Below are 17788 nucleotides of genomic sequence, written 5' to 3'. Positions count from 1 at the left end.
ACTTAATAGCTTAGACCATCTTGGGTTTTTTTGTCTTGGTTTGTAACAAGTTAAATATGCTGGATTTATTCCTTACTGAGCTCCCTAATAGGGGACGCATTGCTGTAAATGTGCTCATTGGGAATGTTCCGTCTTCTAAGTGATCTGATGTAACAGCGGCTGCTTCTACAGGTCTCTTCCATTGTACGAGTCTTATTCGAGTTTGTTTCAGCTGCATTTAGCCTTTGGATTCTTTGCATTTCCGGTAGCTGTTCTTATAGCGCCATCTTTCCTCTTTTTTTTCCCAGTAGATCTTTGAAACTAAGCAAGCGATGTCGTCTGTTTCACTAACCTTCACATGGTGAACTGTTGTACAGGACTTCTGGACTCACTGAGGGAAAAAAAAAAAGCAAATAAAAAAAATAAACGACTCTTTGCCATGATTTCAGAGAGTGCGCTTTTTTTGATTGGCGGCGTTTGGAATCACCTTGCCTTGTGTTAATCATGTGGGCTCCTAGAGGAGGGGTTTTTCCAGAAGTGCTCAGGATTGCCCCTCCCCTCAGTCCTGGAAGGTGCGCCATGGGGGCAATTTATCCACAGAGTCATATGATTATTACTTACTAGTTGTATTTACCATAATGTCTAGGAGCCCCAGTCATGCCATGGTGCTGTGTGAACAGAGTCCCTGCCCCGAAGAGCTTATATCCCATTGACTTCAATAGGTCTCCTCCCGTAGTAACACAAGTGATGCTTGTTTGCAGGATCAGGCCCTACGTTTACAGTGACGCCTATCCAATACCTCTTCATCAGCGCCAATATCCAGAGACAGACACGCTAAAAATTCAAGAATAAAACTAGATACCACCATAAATATGACAATTTTATTAAAATATACATACGAGTACAAATGAATGATTATAGGGATAAAGTTCACTGTTTGTAAACAAATATATTAAAAAGAGCACGTCTTTTTTGTGATATAAAGTGCAGTTATGTTTCATTATTATATACAATATGTCAGCATTATGATTTTTATAAGGCCTATGAAACTAAAGTTTGATTATAAGATAAAATTCTCTGAAAAAGTATACACCTACATATTACAAAAGGCTTTGGCTTGCACTCATTTAGGGAATGAAATTCAGCTCCCAAACATAAAGGAAATTAAGGCTAGAAAGCAGGCTTGTGGGATGAATCAGAAAACAGGTTATAGGATCCTCTGCTAAGGCAAACATAATGGTGCTTTAATTTCACATGGTTGACACCTTGACGTTCTCAATTTGAAACTCGCACAGAAAACAAAGAACAGACCTTTTAAAACAAGTGACTGTTTGGAATTAAGAGTGAATCAAATATACAAGATTCTATGTACAGCTTTTGATAATCACATGCTACCAATGTACAGTAGTAACGAAGCTTTCATGTCAGCTTCGAAACAAAATGTTGATGCCATTTCCCTCCGTTACGAGGAATCAGAATAGCAGTTTTGCAGTGGTGGAAGAAAACATCCTTACCCCAAGTTTGCGGCACATTTAACGCTTAATAATGCCGGTATGATGAGCTATCGGTAAGTGGTTACGTCAAACCCGGGAGCATCACCCTGGTGTATGTTACTTCTCCTGCCAAATGCTGGATGCTCAAAATGAGTCTACCCTTAATTCCTTCCATCTCCAAGTGCTGCAGTAATTAGTCTAATCTCTCCACTAGGAGTGGGGAGCCCTGCAGGACCTGCAGCAGGCTTTGCTGTAATACCAGTGGCTGCAGAGATTCACTTTGATTGCCAAAGCACAGTTCGTTCCAGCTTGGTCCTGACAGCTGTCATCTAGAGAAGAGAAACACATATTGGCACTCAGATGAGTGAGGTCAGAAGGCAACAGTATGAAAAAAAATTACAGTCTATGTTATTAGCTCATTTCTCCCACGCTATTTAACTCCTTGCCTCCTTGGCGGTTTTATTGCTCTACAACCAAGACCCCACCATGCCTGGCGCTGTACAGACACGTAACATAAAGACAGTAATGTACGTGTCATAATACACATTTGAAATGATCAGGAGTGCAGCAGTATGATGCTAAAAAATCAGACTGAGAGACCAGCTGAACGGCGGGAGGAGGCCCGATCCAGTTACATCTGGGCGCAGCACACATTCACTCTCAATAAAGGGAGCTGTGGGGAATCTTGGAGCAGGTGGGAGAGTGGACAAATGAATGGGAAACCTTCCTCCCACAATGAGGCTGCTGAGCGGAGCCAGGGCCAATCACTTAGACGGCTGGAAGGACTTGCTGGTGCACAAGCATCCCACCTAATTGCTGGTTTTTTTAGCAATACTTTGCTCCTCCATGCTGCCTTCTGGCCCAGGGTCACTAAGCGCCTTGCAAACCTCACGACTGCGAGCAGGCATCACTTTCCCTGGGTGACAGATGGGGGAGCTGGGTTACCAGAGGTGACACGGCAAGGCCATGGCAGAGTTAGGCACAGAACTCAAATATGACTCCCAGGTTTGTGCTTTAGCTGCAGGACTATTCTAATTCCCAAATCCTATTAGTGAATTAGAACTAAATGCTCACTAACACTCACGGTTTCTTTGAACCACCAGACTGCACTCAGATAATGAGATCGTTACAAATCCCCCAGTACATTCGGAAACCAAACTCATGAAAATAATGGCAGAGCTGAAGCTTACTCGAACGTTAGTGGGAATTCACAGAGACGCATGCTACCAGAGTTAGCTTGCGCACAGTTAGCTTTTGTCTTCAGGCCAGAGTTTTGTTCCTTTGAAAGGCACCCCTTAACTTAACATGGTCATCTGCAGAAATAGCATGTGTGAGGCCAACTTATCCAGACACTGATGGGTACCTGCCACCATTACGCGTTTGCTGGGCTGAATGCAGATTTTTTTTCATTTGGAAATATACAATATAATAATACTACTCGTATATAGCTTGGGCTTCTGATGTAACTGATAAACCTCTATAAAACACCCCTGGTACAAAAAATTGAAACTGGTATTTAACCAATAAACACCAGAAAAACACTGGAAACGGTGACTCAGTTTGTGTTGACCTCACCCCTTTCCCAGTGCAGTTTGTTTATAAAGGGGCTGTCTCTGCACCCTAGTTTGTATTGAAGGGCTTGTCTACAGGGAGCAGTAATGGAGTCTACAGGGATATGAGTTCTAAAGTGTGCTAATGTGTTATGCATTAATTGGTCCATGTAGACCCTGCTGGTGTGCTCTGAATGTGCCCTAGTGCACTTTAATGTAGTGTTGTTTGAAACAGTACTATGTGTTTATACAAACAGCCCCCAAAACCCCCGATTATTGCTTTCTACAGTACACTCAAAAATAGCTAAAACAATCCACCCCCCCAAATTTAAATTAATAAATCCAGAAAAACCCTGTAGACAGCATCATTTGTCAGTAAATTTCAAAGCACTTTACAAAGGTCAGTATCATAATCCACATTTTAAAGATAGGGAAACTGAGGCACAGAGCATTGCCGTGACTTGCCCAACATCACCCAGCAGCCCAGTGCAGGGCCAAGAATAGAACCCAAGTGTCCTGGGTCCCAGGCCTGTGCTCTGTCCCAAAGCCATACTGCCTCTGCTGCATCTAATTGCACAGTAGCTAGTGTTCCTCATGAATCAAGATGCATGCATAGGTCCCAAATCACTGTACAAACAATACACATACATTGCCACTAAAAAGCAGCCATCTCTGGGGTGGAGGGCAGCTACGAGGCATATAACAAGTGCCCCGAGCACTATGTACCAATGAGGGGAAGTAACGTCTTGGCCAGATTTCTGCTCTTACGAAAAGTGCCACAGAAAGGGCGTGGAGGGCGCTCAGCACCTCGGAGGATCAATGCACCTGGGAAGTAGTAGTGTGAAAATGGTTTATTCCAGTTTAGCTTAAGCCCCTTCCTACGCAACATAAGTGAACCAATAACGGCCACTCCTATAGCAGACTGTGTCCCCACAGGGGTTAGACCGGTATAACGATACGTGTGTAACCATATTGGTTTAGCCTGTATTAAGGTAGAGTCTGTATAAATGGTAAAAACTTTCCCATGTAGACAAGGTCTTAGTCTAGCTCCTGTTCCTTACTGGCTTGCATTGAAAACACAGCCCCAAACCCTGTCTTGGCAAGACAATCTGGATTCTTTCTCCTCACCTGGTGGCTCAGTAGGGCAGGGCTGCAGGTCACAGGTTTGTTTACCAACAGGCTTCACAAGCGGGTCACAGCCACGAACAATATCTGTGCCCTGGTAGCACTTCACATCGCGCATTCTCACGCCAACGCCGCAGGTTTTGGTGCACTGGGGAACAGAGCGAGACAGAGATATTGTTGGCAGAGGCAGCGGGCCTCCAAGGGCTGTGCACTGAAAACCTCGACTAGACACTGACGAGCCCTGTTTTTGGGGTGCACAGCGACTCACTGCTCCCCTTTCAGAAAGAATCAAGTAACCCCGTCATGGTGCAACAGTTTTCTTTTAAATCAAATCGGTGGTGGCTGCAAAACCAATCCAAAAACCTGCCCGCCTTCCCTCAGCACAACACAGACATCCCACCGCCATGCAGAGCCGGGCATCACTCATGTCCCACATCGGCAGCATCTAGGTCTTGCTTTGACCCTCTGCACAGGGCGGGTTTCACGCCTGGGGCTGGTGTAGCCAAGGGGAGCAGCACAGCACGCTGGGTGACACCCAGCCCCCAACGTCCCAGTCCCCTCCGTTTTTGGGATGTCAGATGTGGCAAAGCCAACACCACCCTGAGTACGGCCTGTCTCTGTTTACTGACGTTTGGCTGCATTGTCACACTGGCATTGCAGTGGGAGCTGCTGTGTTGATTCCAGACTACACCAATGACTGGTTTTAAAAACTAAACTCAACAAGCTGTCTGGACCTCTGAAGGAAAGGGCTATACTATAATGACAGGGACCTGTGGTTATTGATTTGCCTTTGAAGCACCATGCATAGCTATTTTGCGAGGCAGGACAGAGGCTCAGCTGCAGCAGTTGGGCCAGGAACCCCCACAGCCAGACCCAGATTTTGGGGTCTGGATTCTGGCCACCGACTGCAAGACAGGAGTTGGCCTACAGTTGCTCCTGACACGTGGTCAGAACCAGAGTCAGGTCCACGGTTGAGTTTTCACACGGTTAGGGAGTTGACTTGTTACACGATTTCCTGGGATAGATTTAGGGATTTCGTACATGTCATGCCCGAGAAATAGCCCCAGTGACTGGTACACCCTCATTCACCACAGGACAGGCTGTAGCAGGGCAAAGCTTCTCAGCAGTGACCCCTACCAATGTGCCTCAACCCTCCTCTGTAGGGACCATCTTTAGGCACGAGAGGTCAGCTCCTCCTCCATGCACCATTCAGGCCGTGCTCTCTCTTTGCAGGGAGGCGAGGGGGACTTCACACTAGCAGTAGCGACATGGGGATGCAGATGGCTCCCCACTGGGAACTGCCCCAAAACTATCGACAAAGAGACAAGGTGGGTGAGATCATATTTTTTATTGGACCAACTTCCATTGGTGGAAGGGCCACGCTTTCCCTGTGAAGCTCGACAGCTCATTCCTCCCTCCAAGAGAAGTTGGTCCAATTAGCGATATTACCTCACCCACCTTCTCTCTCATCTCCTGGGACCAACATGACTGCAACAACGCTACAAGAAAAACCAGCAATGCTTTCCCCAGTACCACACAGGGAAATCTTTGCCTATTCCACTGATCCATCGGCAGAGCGCACACCGGGAAGTGTTTTCCTGCTCCGAGCGCCATGTGCTGACCCCAATTCTCCCAACCCCACTCTCTGCCAATATCTCCCCCTTCTCTTTTACAGCTCCCCCCTCTGTCCCATTACACAATTACGACGGCTGCCTCTGCAGACTAAGCCAGACTCCTACAAGCGATTGCAAAAATAAAATAACCCAAACACTTATTTTCATTGCTGTTCTCCAAAAGCACAGAGAGGACTGATTACATCCTGGCAGGGCCCGCACTCCGCTAAGGCTGCCTTGGCACCAGTAGCCAACTCCTAATCAGCTCTTGGCAATCGCGCCACGCCTCTCTGGCTGATCCATCGCCGGCTGTGCCATGTGAGCTAAACTGGAACCGTCATCCTAAGGTGCGCAGGCTTCGCCGTGCCAGACAGAGCAGGGCAAGGATCTGGCTCTTTCGTGGTGGGGGCAGGGCTGGGAGAGGGGGGCGCGTTTTCCAAGGATTGCTGTGTTGATGAGCAGGTGTCACTCATTCACAGTGCACGTATTCAAAACAGCCTTGCAAAGGAATGGGACTCCCCCCTCCCCCGCATCTTTAGCGAAAGGGAGGATGTAGCACCCATGAACGGCTCTAGATTGACCACCCCGGAGATTGGCGTCCTATGAACATAACAGGCATGTGATCAACCCCACTGAGCCGTCAGCAGAGTGAGCGTTTGAAAACATTTTACTGCTCCGGAAAGAGCAGTTTCCACGTGCCTTGCACAGGAAGGGCCACACGATTGCCTCTTCCCCCTGTGAGGTAAGCCGCCGGGCTCTGCTGAGGGTTCCCACCAGAGTGCCCATCAGCGATGATGTTACTGAGCACTCAGCTACTGCTTCCCAGCAGCAGAGCTCACAGCGCTTTACAAAGTTGCACACGTGCCATTGTCATTTTACTGACCGGGAAACTGAGGCACAGAATGGGGAAAATAACCTGCCTAAACTAACGCAGCAGAGACAGGAACAGAACCCACATCTCTTGGCTCATAATCTGGTGCCCTGTCCACTGGACTCTCCTACTTCTCACCAGGCTGCTGCTGCCTCCCATCCATTAGTCCCCTGCTCTAATCAGATCCCCGGCTGCCCCAGAATACACCCTAGACCTCAGCAATTCCAGTTCCTACAGGCTGCACCTTACCTCAGACCAGGGAGTCGTGTACCACTTGAAACAAGGCCGTTCAAAGCAGGTGGTTTCTTCTATGGGTTTCTTGGTGACGTCACAGTCAGTGGGGTTCCGTGTTTTGATTTTCCCGTTGACGATCTCCAGGCACAGCACTATCCTCTTCTTTACCCCCCGGCCGCACGTGGTGTTGCACTGCCAAGGACAGAAGCCAGCCAGAGAGAGAGACCAAAATGAAGCGTCGGAGAGACGTCCAATGTTGTGTGACCTCAGGCAGAAGAGCCTGGAGCTCACCGCGCTCCCAGCCTGGGCTCACTCCTGGCCTCCAAGTGAATGATGTCTCCTAGTGCTGCTCCACAGGCATATTCCCCACAGCCGAGAGGAAAACATACCCAAATGGCCACCAGTCTGCCCAGGATCCCATGCAGGCCCTCCACCACCCACTGCCAACACCACGGGGGAGCAGGGGGTGGAATCACACTAGTGACCTAGCAATGAGGCCATTTGAGGCACTTGAGCTCTCTAGTATTATCCCCACTTGGGGAGCCTGAGGTCCAGACAGGGGACATGCTTCATAGCAGGTCAAAGTTGGGGAACAGACCCAGGAGTCAAGACCCCTTCAGCACCCTCCCTCCCGAGGCTCGCTCCCTCATATGGATGGGACGGCCGCACCCATCGGTTGGAACAGGCACGTCTCGAGGTGGGTTGGCTCTTACCCGTTCCCAGTCCTGTGCCAGCCAATGGGAAGGGCAGTTCTTGTCCCCGCAGGGGTGGATAGCAAGCGGCTTGGTCTCCAGGTTGCACTGGGACTCTGGCACCACACGGCCATCGCTGGTTTTACAGTACACGTGCCTGATCATCCTCCCTTGCCCGCAGCTGCCACTGCACTGAAACAAAAAGAGCAGAGAGGTGCTGGTGAGTAATGGGAGGGTACAAATACCCCACATTCCTGCGAGCGGCCCCGCTCCTCCCTGATCCCTTCTTCAAACACATGGTTGTTGGGAAGCCTTCCATGAGACCCTCATCTCGACGGGGCCATAGCGGAGTGGGCGGGATTCCTGTGTGTCTCAATCTGACCTCAGGTGTAAGTCCCTTGGGGCGGGGACCGTGTGTGTACATTTTTGACTGGGCATGAGTTACCTCAGGCTAACTAGGAACTGACCCAACCCTGGAATTTTACTAAGCCTGACAAAGAGACGCAGTCTTCGTTCCCCCAGCATGTTCTGAAAGTCAGTGACCCTTTAAGGTGTCTCAAGTTGGGCACCCAAAAAAAAAAATCACAAAATCTCGGCCAAAGAGTTTAGGTGACTTGCCCCCAGGTCACACAGGGGGTCTGTGGCAGAGCTGGCTATTGGACCCAGAGTCCCAGCCCAGAGCCTTAACCACAAGACCATCCTTCCGTATGAAACCAATCCCCTGCATTGATTGCTGGTGATCTCAGCCAAGAAACAACGTATGCCCCCAAGTTAGAGGCCCCCAAATATTATGGTGGTAGCCATTTATTTTTAAAACGTAAGGACATCGATGGCATATGACCATGACGGGCTGGACCCTGCCACCTGTGCTCACTGAGCAGCACAAAATGGGACTAGTCAGGAATACGGCACAAAATGAGGGACGTGGCTGCCAATGCATCCCTGGGAAATGGAGTTTGGTCACCCCTAAACTCAAGTCTCACTGGCAGGGGAGAGGATATAAGGGGAATAGAGAAAGGCAAGTGTTTTGCCTGCATTAGAGGAAACAGGTGGCAGCTTTCAAAGAGACCATGAAAAATAAGGTAAATGGTTATAAATATCTCCCCTGCATTTAAATAGAAGGAACCCCACACAGGTATTGTCTTGAGCTATATTTTAAACACCGAGAGTTCCCATGGGCTTTTGTTGCGGTTCTTTAAGGAGATGCGCTACATCCCACAGTGCAGCCGTCACCATGGAGACCACTTATTTTTAGACAATGCCAATGAATCAAAATCTGTATAAAAATAGCTCGGGAACAAGGTCCATGTGACACAACCACACAGCACCTTTTTTTGTTAAGAACATTTTGGGGGGGGGGTTGGGTGGAAGGTTGTTTTGAATCGCATGAACTTTGGCAATGTCAAGCAAAGATTATACCCAGAGGTGATTGAGCCAGGGATAAGAGACCCTGTCACCTTCATGCAGCAGATGGAAAATGCTAAAGTCCTCTAACAGTCAAGTCCCAGGGAATTTTGCCTGAGGAAGAACTGAGCAGGGATTTCAGGCTCGGATCCACCTGCAGGGGGAGACCTTTGTGCTGCAGCCAGGAAAACACGGGTGTGATCCTTAGAGATGCTCTTTAACCTGACCCCTGCATCAAAACACTCCTAAACTAAGAGGAAGTTTGGTGCTGGATCCAGATCTGAATCAGAACCGCTACAATTTTAACGACGGGCTTCACTTGTGCAAGGAGGCGGCAGTGCACCCCTAACTTAACTGGAAAAATCACATCAAAGCTATGGAAAGGTCTGGGGGGAGATAATGCAAAAACAGGCACAAAGAGCCTTGAATCTGTGGATCAAATGTTCAGCTAGCTACAAGCCACGCTCAAAGTTTGCACATCCGCTTTTGCACACCCAACTGACTGTAAACTCAAAGGAGGGCCATGCTTTTCTGCACGTGGACACTGGAGATTCCTGCACCCCAGGGCTTGTGTGCTGGGGAGGCCTCATGTGGCATGAGAGAGCTCCCAACTAAGAGCCTCACCAATGTAAGACTGAGCAGAGGAAGGTATGTTGGCTGCCAGGTGGGGAGGTGATAAGTCTGTGTCACTTAACTAGTCACCCTACTATCCCTGGATCTATTGATTAAGCAAGCAAGCCACTTCCCTTAAATGACCATTGATCTACGAGTTGTAAGACACCCAGGAACTCTTAACGATCGGGATAGAAAACCTGCTCTATTGCTTCATCTCTCTCACACTCCACATCATTTCAGCTATGTTCACCACATCACTTCCTCTGGTCAGTCTCACAAACAGACCAGCCTGGGTGTAGGTAGGGACACACTCCTTTTCCACTCACGCTGAGCAAGAGAACAGGCTAAAGTAACAGCAGCAAAGATGCTCCTCTCCTTCCAAAACCCTCCCCAGTGAATTCCTCTTTAACTTAGAGTTGAAGCGGAACCAAAACAATAGATTTGAGCTCGGAGCTTGACAGGTTCTCACTCAGATACGACTGAGACAGAGAGAGGGTGAGACCACAGCTAGCTCGCCTAAATACGACAGACCAAACCATCTAAGATAGACCCTGCTAACCGCTGCTCTTAAAGGGCAATCATTCTGGGGAGAAAGAACTGGAGATTATTACTACAAAAGCATCTCTATGTCACTTGACCGCCTGATTGAATAGAACCAGGGTGAATACTACCCCTCCCCGAAAATGTATTGATGGGACTGAAAATGGTGAATTCTCTTTGCTGATATCTGCAAAGCCCTTTGATTGACCTCCACTGTGAGCTAGTTTTTGGTCAGAAGAATGAGGCCACTTCACTGCCACTTGTGCGAATGCATGTCCACCTAAAATTTCACATCTGGAGCATCTGTACTGCCATCTGCAAAGGACTGAGTGGGTTTCAGAGTCAACTAACTGGAGAGCAGAAACTGCACCAGGTGACTTAGGTACCAGCCAATCACACAGGGTGAACAGCTTATTCAGGGACACAGAATTTGTGAGCAACCCATAGGCAGACATTGGTTTGCCCAAACTGACCCACGATAAATAACACACGCCTGTTCATCTCCCAGGGCTGAGTTCTGCTCTCAGTTACACAGGTCGATGGGAGGGCCCTCGTGGAACAGAGGTTAGAATTTGGACCAAAGTCTGCAAAGTTTGCAAAGAAAGGAGGCTGGCATCACTGCATAATCGTTTTCCTGGCTCTTGTCTGCTGCACGTTCAGGGAAGGGAGGTGGCCGAAGGAAAGGCAGAATGAAGTGAAGGCCCCATATTCATCGTCAAGGGGTTTCCATGACAAAAAGCACTCGGATCGGCTGCTGCAGGGGTTTGGTTTTCATGTGCGGTTTGCTAGTTTTGTACATTTGAGCCAGCAGAGGGGAAAAAATATCTTGTGCAGCGACTGCTCGTCCTTCCAGCTTTGGCACATCTCAGGGGCAGGCCAAACCGTCTGCCATTCGCCACCACCCAAGGAAGTGCTGTGAGCAACAGCCTAGGTGCACCCTCTCCCCCTTCCCTTGGCGGACCCTGCCCCCTCTAGGAGTGAGTCTGCACAAGAGCCTCATAAAGGGCTCATAAATTCCTTTGTTTTTTGGAACAGAGCCGCTCAGCTGTTTATTCAAGCAAGACGCTGCGGGACAGGGAGATGGATAGAGCTTTCCACCCACCCCGCAGTGGCTCTAAGCCCACTGGCTGCCTCTCATCCTCTGAACAGCAGCCGATAACAGCAGGTGTCAGTGTAGTTGCAGTTAGTGGGAAGTGTTGTAAATAAGGGCCTCAACAGACCTGGAAATCGTTCAGCCACATGGACCTAACAAAGGCAGGAAGAGGCTGGGAATGTGGGCCAGTCTGTTGGCCTTGGGACCTGCACTTCCACACAGGACTCCTGGGGTCTCTCCTTCCAGACCAGGAGGGCCCAAGGGCAAAACAAATCATTTGTGGATTGCAAACTTTGAGCTGGCAGCCTTTCCTCCCCCAAGCCCAGGACTGTGATGACAGCCGTAATCACCTCCCTTCACACTCTCCATCTCCCTTTAATGGACTGGCTCACAGGAGATGGTGCAAGAACTCTACAGCCAGTATTTTGCTCACGTTGGAGATGAGGATGTTACTGGAAGCCTGCAAGTCTCTGCCAAGGCCAGATCTCCAAACTATAACAAGTTCAATATAATCCCCATACAGTGGGAAGCCGTGCCAGGTCAGCTTAACTGAGAGTTTTCAGATGGCAAGAATATTCACAGACCCTGACACAAAAGGAGCATTTGGGTTTCGGAGCGCTCTCCTCTTTTCTTTGCTAATGCTGTAGACACTGCTTCTCGGCGCTCAGGAAGTTTATTGCCCTGATTCACGACTGTCTTGCTGCACGGGACATGACTATATTTGGAGTTGCACCACTCCAATCATTTCAATGTGTGCTACCAAACGGGGAGGGACCGTTCTCAGGCTCGCTGCTGCTGTCCATGCCATTAAAACACTGTGTGTCCCCCCACCTCCCCCCTTCCCTCTCTCTTGGGGCACGCTGGGCTAGAAGGAGCACTTCAAAGGAAAGGACGCTCAGCCATTGGGTGGAGAGGTTTGGATCATGCCCCTTACAAGTGACTCCTCCATCACCGATGGGTTCAGAACGCTTGTCCCCTGCCCTCCCCAGCCAGAAGGGTGGTGGCAGGAGAAGCATTTCCAGTGCTGAGTACCCTTACCATTCTCATGACACTAATCCTCCCAGCGCGCCGGTGAGGAAAGTAGGACACTGGCGGTGTATTACTGCTGAGAGGCAGCATAGTCTAGTGGTTAGAGGAGAGGATTTGGATTCAGGAGACCAGGGCGTTTGTTCGACTTTGGTCACAGCACATCACTTTGCCACCATGGACCTCGGGTTCCTCGTCTGTAAGATGTAGCTAACAATGCCTGAGCCCTCGCAAAATGCGTTGGGGCCCTAGATGGCAAGTGCAAAGTATTACTAAGCCATCCTGCCGCCGGGGAAACGGGCACAGAAGGAAAGCTGTAGCCCTGCTGTCACTCCACTGATGACTAGCCCATGGTCGCAAAGAACAGGGGTGGCCAACCTGTGGCTCCGGAGCCACATGCGGCTCTTCAGAAGTTAATATGCGGCTCCCTGTATAGGCACCGACTCCGGGGCTGGAGCTACAGGCGCCAACTTTCCAATGTGCCGGGGGTGCTCACTGCTCAACCCCTGGCTCTGCCACAGGCTCTGCCCCCCCTCCACCCCTTCCCGCCCCCTCCCCTGAGCCAGCCGTGCCCTCGCTCCTCCCTCCCCCCCCGCCCAGCCTCCTGCACACCATGAAACAGCTGATCGGGAGGTGCGGGGAGGGATGGGGAGGCACTGATCAACGGAGCTGCCAGTGGGGGGGAGGCACTGGGAGCAGGGGGGAGCTGATGGGGGGCTGCTGACGTATAACTGTGGCTCTTTGGCAATGTTCATTGGTAAATTCTGGCTCCTTCTCAGGCTCAGGTTGGCCACCCCGGCATACAAGGTCACTGACTGTACTGGTAATAGACTCCGGGGGTCCAGATTCCTGCTCTCCTGTTGTAACCATTAGACCTCACAACTCTTGTCAGGATAATAGGGGTGGGAAGGGGAAACTCTGTCCCCACGCAGCTTCACGGAGGTCACTGGGGTTGGCTGTGCAGCTGAGCGCAGAATTTGGCCTGTGAACTGTAAATGATACAATAGAGCATGGCCTACAATGGTCTCCTTCTCTCCTCAAGCTGCTCACAAACAGCTAATATGATCAACGAACTAGGATCCACTGTTCCCTTCCGTCCCAACCCTCCCCCCTCAGAGTTCACTCACCGGTCCCCAGTCAGACACAGTCCATTGCCGGTCGCAGGGGGGCCCGGTGCAGTTCTTCTCAGCCGGCGGCTTGGTGTTCACATCACACAGTTTCTCATCTTCTGAGCACCGGATGTCCCTGGTCACCACGCTCCTCTCGCCGCACCTGGCCGAACACTAGCGGGGCACAGAATGAAATGGGACAGGGTCAGCAGAGTCCATGTACAGCCCTGGCCATGCAACGCAGCTGTTTTCCGCTCTCGCCCTCCTGACAGGGAGGAGGCACACGCGGCCCAGGCAGCAGCCAAAGCATCTGGTTTAAGGTGTGATTTATGTTGGCCTTTTTTTTATTTCTTAACATGAAACTTTCTAAAAATGCAGGGAAAACATTTGTATTATTCTGCTTGTAAAATATTAGATGGCAAAACCAGCCCTGTGGTGCATGGGCAGACACGTTTGAATGTACAGGAAGGGTTACATCCTGCCTTCGTGCTAAGCACAGGCAGGGCTGAGAGTGGCACGTCTCCTCTCCACGGTACACACATACTCTCCAGAGCGCTCGAGAGCTCTCAGACAGCTGCCCGCCTAACTTACTGGCCCCGTGCAAAATATCTTCAGGGGGGGCAAGGTGTTTGGGTTAGAGGGCACGGCCAGCCATCCAGTCCACTAGCCGGCTACAGTTCAGGAAGCACTTTGCTCTTGTTCAGGGGGGCAGCAAAGAATGCACTAAAATACCTCCCTCTGCCCAGTCTTAATAGCCTGCTCCCACTCAGGGTGGCCAATTCTGCTCTCAGCTCCATCAGTGCAACCCCATCCCATTTATACTCATGTGGCTCCCTTCCTATTAATGCACCTGTAGTTGAGAGCAAGATTTGGCCTGAAGGCCAACAGTTTCCAAAAGTGGCCACGGGGTGCAAGCGCCTCCATTTTTTAGGAGCCCAGTGGGGATGCTTTGGGCCTGACTTTCAGAGAGGCTGTGCACACACACACGTCCAGCTGGAGCCTACAGGTCCAAAAACCAAGGCACCCAGAAGCTATGGCTACAGCTGAACGTGTGGCTGTGGTCTACAACTGGTGTGTCATCTCTCTCGCTCGCTCGCTTTCTAAAAAGAAATGGCTTGCTAGTTTCCATGTCTTTGAAAGTGTTGTCGCCAAACCACAGCGACTGAGATTTTTTATAACGTGAGTAAATCTGGCAACATCCAAACCAGCGACATTATTTAGAAGTGGATTTGAATTACAGCAGTGTCACATATACAAATTTGCTCAATAAGCAACATGAACAGGGCCGGCTCCAGGCACCAGCGTGGCAAGCAGGGCCGGCTCCAGGGTTTTGGCCGCCCCAAGCAGCCAATCAAAAAAAAAAAAAGCCGCAATCGCGATCTACAGCGGCAATTCGAGCGGGAGAGAGGGACCGTCCGCCGAATTGCCGCCGAACAGCTGGACCTGCCGCCCCTTTCCGAAGTGGCCGCCCCAAGCACCTGCTTGGTAAGATGGTGCCTGGAGCCGGCCCTGGGCAGACGGTCCCTCACTCCCGCTCGGAGCGAAGGATCTTCCGCCGAATTGCCGCCACAGATCACGATCACGGCTTTTTTTTTTTTGGCTGCTTGGGGCGGCCAAAACCCTGAACATGAACATGAAGCAGGCAAAAGTGTCAACAGCCCAGTGCTCACACACATGCTCTGATATGTTAATCCTCAGCTCTCTGAAATGTGCTTTTTTATCTCTCTATCTATCATCCAAGCCAATTTGGCACCCAGCTTCAGATGCTGATCCAAATTAGATTAGCATTGCTGCTGGCTACAGAAGAGCTACTCTGGGAGATGCTTAGCAATCTGTCCCCAACACATGCTGGAGGAGTAGATGGAATTCTATAACATACGCCACTTCGGTTTGCTAAGCCAGTCAAACGACAGCATCGGCACGTGCTCGGGGAGCTTTTCTCTATTGAACTGGAAAAGTCAAAACATCCTACAAAATAAAAGAGCCCACCAGACTTTCCACTATGGAGAAAAAGCTATTTAACACTGGCATTCAGTGTAAAGACGGCCTTTAAAATATCAGCAAGAGGCATTTCAAGTGTCTCCTGGGAGAAAAGAGGTCAAATTATCTGTTGGTGTAAATTGATGCAGCTCCATTGAAGTCAGTGGAGCTGGGCCATTTGCACCAGCAGAGAATTTGGCCTGGATCTGTGCTTGTTCTTGCTTAGAAAGGGGCCTGGATTAATTTGTCAGCAATAATGTATCTATGCTTAAGGAAAGCCAAAACTCATACTTCAGGGCACAAACTAATCAGCCCCCAGGTCAGGCAGGAAATTATTCCCCTCTTCACGTGCAGCAGTGCATCATTGTCAGCTGTGGTATGGGGCTACTTAGACATCCTCTGACACATGAGTTATCAGCCACTGAGCAAGGCAGGATATCTGACTCACTGATCAGCTGTCTGAACTAGAAGGGTAAACTCCTGTGTTTCCTTAGGATCCTGGAGCAATTTGACTTTGCTGTTTTTCACTCCTGTGCAGAGGGACCAGTACTATGACTTCAAGATTTAAAAATTGAAAAAAAAAAACCTTAAGAGTTAGGGATTATTTTCCATCAATGTGTGTGAGCATGACTGCACTCTTGCATGTGTGTTTTACACATTTACTGAAAATCCATGCTAGAGCTCGGTCTCTATTACTTGGGTGTAAATCCATGATAACTCCACTGAAGTCAATGCAGTTATTCCAGATTTACCCTGAGACCAAAATCTGGCCCTGGGCCCCCAAAGAAAGGACACTGGTTTTATCATTTAAAGAGTTTTATGTTAGAAAGTTAAATACTGGAATGCTGGCAGCTGTTCCCTGGCACACAACAGGATGGAATGGTTGTAAATGAATTCAAAGATCTCTACAGGAGGAGAGAGAAAAGGATCTATGAAGCCTAGAGACTGACCCATCTTGAGAATGACTTCGCAGCTAAAAACATTCCAGAATGCCTCTGCCATGTCGCAAAGGTTTTTACATGTAAACTGACAAACTAAGACGAGAGACTAACTGTTCCACATTAGACATATCACAGAAACGTTCTCCAAGTGGTTTAGCAATGTGCTTACAGCAGAACTATGACCGTTTAATGTTCCGCGTGGTGCAGTGAAATCTGACGGGAAGAAGAGATGTCTATAAGAAAATATCATTGTTTATGAGATGCAGCCTCCTTTCCACATGTTTATTGTTATTTTTCAGGCACTCAGAAATGTATTAGGCACAATTGTTTTTCAGATTTCTCTGTGCCAGATAAGAAGCAGGATTCACAGGAGCTGTTCTCCTAGTGGAAGAGGACAGGCAGGGAGTGGCATGAGCAAATGCAGAATCAAACATCACCACCCTTTTCAATAGTCAGCACACAGGAAGGTCAGGAAAGATGACGAAAAGACAGGCGTTAGTCATGCTAAGGTTCTAAGGTTTTGGCCTGACCCAGTAGGGCCGTTCTTATATCCCACAGCCACTGTGCAGCTGAACACGATTCCTGTGGGAGAAAAGTCCTCTTGTTTAAGAACCAGACTCAAAATCTAAAACTCTGGCTAAGAGCAGAGATGCTCTTAGGCTTGACCCCAACTCCCTGGAGTTCAAAGGTCTGGAGACCTGGTCTGAGGTCATCTCTGGCTAGAGGTTTGCAAAGGAGACACATAATCACCTCCATCAGTGAGCTAAAGGAAGCTTGTGGGGATTTACGCAAGCCATGTCCTGGGAGGTGCAGAGAGGCACTGTGGAAACATCTCCACCCCAAGACCCCGTTTGCATCAGGCCTCATTCAAATGTGAAAGCTGGCACACCACTAGGAGCAGGTCTAGGAGACAGTAGTTAAAACACTAGGGCCTGGTCCATGGGAATGCTCTTGCCATTGCTAGCACCAGCAGGGCCACACCGGGGGTTGGTTTTAAGAACAATGCTAAGATAGTCCTGGCTTATGTGGGTCTGTGTGGAAGTCAGTGGATTCGCATCTCAGTTTTCAGCTCTGCATCCCCTTCTTTTGGGATCTGGAAGTAAGGCAATCATGTACATAGCACGTGGGGGCTGATCCCTTGTCACTGCTGCCTGCTGTTTCTCCACAGGCTGCCAACACTTTTCTGGGGATTTACCTCTGACCATTCGGACATTTCCCACTGAGGCCCACATGCTGGGTTCTTGCAGATTTTGCGTTCGTCCGGCCGGGTAATATCAGCAGATTCGCACAGATCGCTATAGACAGAGCTGTCGAAACCAGGAGAGATCATCTTCCAGCATCGGACGATGCGAAACTGGTATCCTTCCCCGCAGGTGCGGGAACACTCGCTCCAGCTACTCGTCTCCCACCTGCAAGGAAGCGAGAAAGATTCTAACTGGAGTATTCACAGTCTGAATGGGAGACGTGCGGTAGATATGAGCGTAATAGTGGATTAGGAAAACAGTATTATGTGAAGGTTATCG

The 17788-nt window shown here is 49.4% G+C and overlaps 1 protein-coding gene across 3 annotated transcripts in view; it reads right to left on the bottom strand.

Moving 5' to 3' along the window:
* Positions 1-861: 861 nt before the first annotated feature.
* The window catches only part of ADAMTSL2 (ADAMTS like 2), a 44592-nt gene continuing 27665 nt past the window's right edge, over positions 862-17788 (bottom strand). For all 3 annotated transcript variants that reach the window (XM_024212324.2, XM_024212325.2, XM_024212326.2), the window contains 6 exons: positions 17461-17674; positions 13363-13518; positions 7579-7749; positions 6881-7057; positions 4151-4295; positions 862-1801 (listed from right to left, as the gene is read on the bottom strand). In XM_024212324.2, coding sequence (XP_024068092.1) covers positions 1683-1801; positions 4151-4295; positions 6881-7057; positions 7579-7749; positions 13363-13518; positions 17461-17674 — 982 coding nt within the window. In that variant the 3' untranslated portion in view covers positions 862-1682. The remainder of the gene's footprint in view (positions 1802-4150; positions 4296-6880; positions 7058-7578; positions 7750-13362; positions 13519-17460; positions 17675-17788) is intronic.

The sequence above is a fragment of the Terrapene carolina genome, unplaced genomic scaffold (assembly GCF_002925995.2).
Source record: "Terrapene carolina triunguis isolate 2854851 unplaced genomic scaffold, T_m_triunguis-2.0 Scaffold238, whole genome shotgun sequence".
Classification (NCBI taxonomy): Eukaryota; Metazoa; Chordata; order Testudines; family Emydidae; genus Terrapene; species Terrapene triunguis.
Note: the sequence above shows the minus strand (reverse complement) of the source record. Positions and strands in the feature narration are given on the sequence as shown.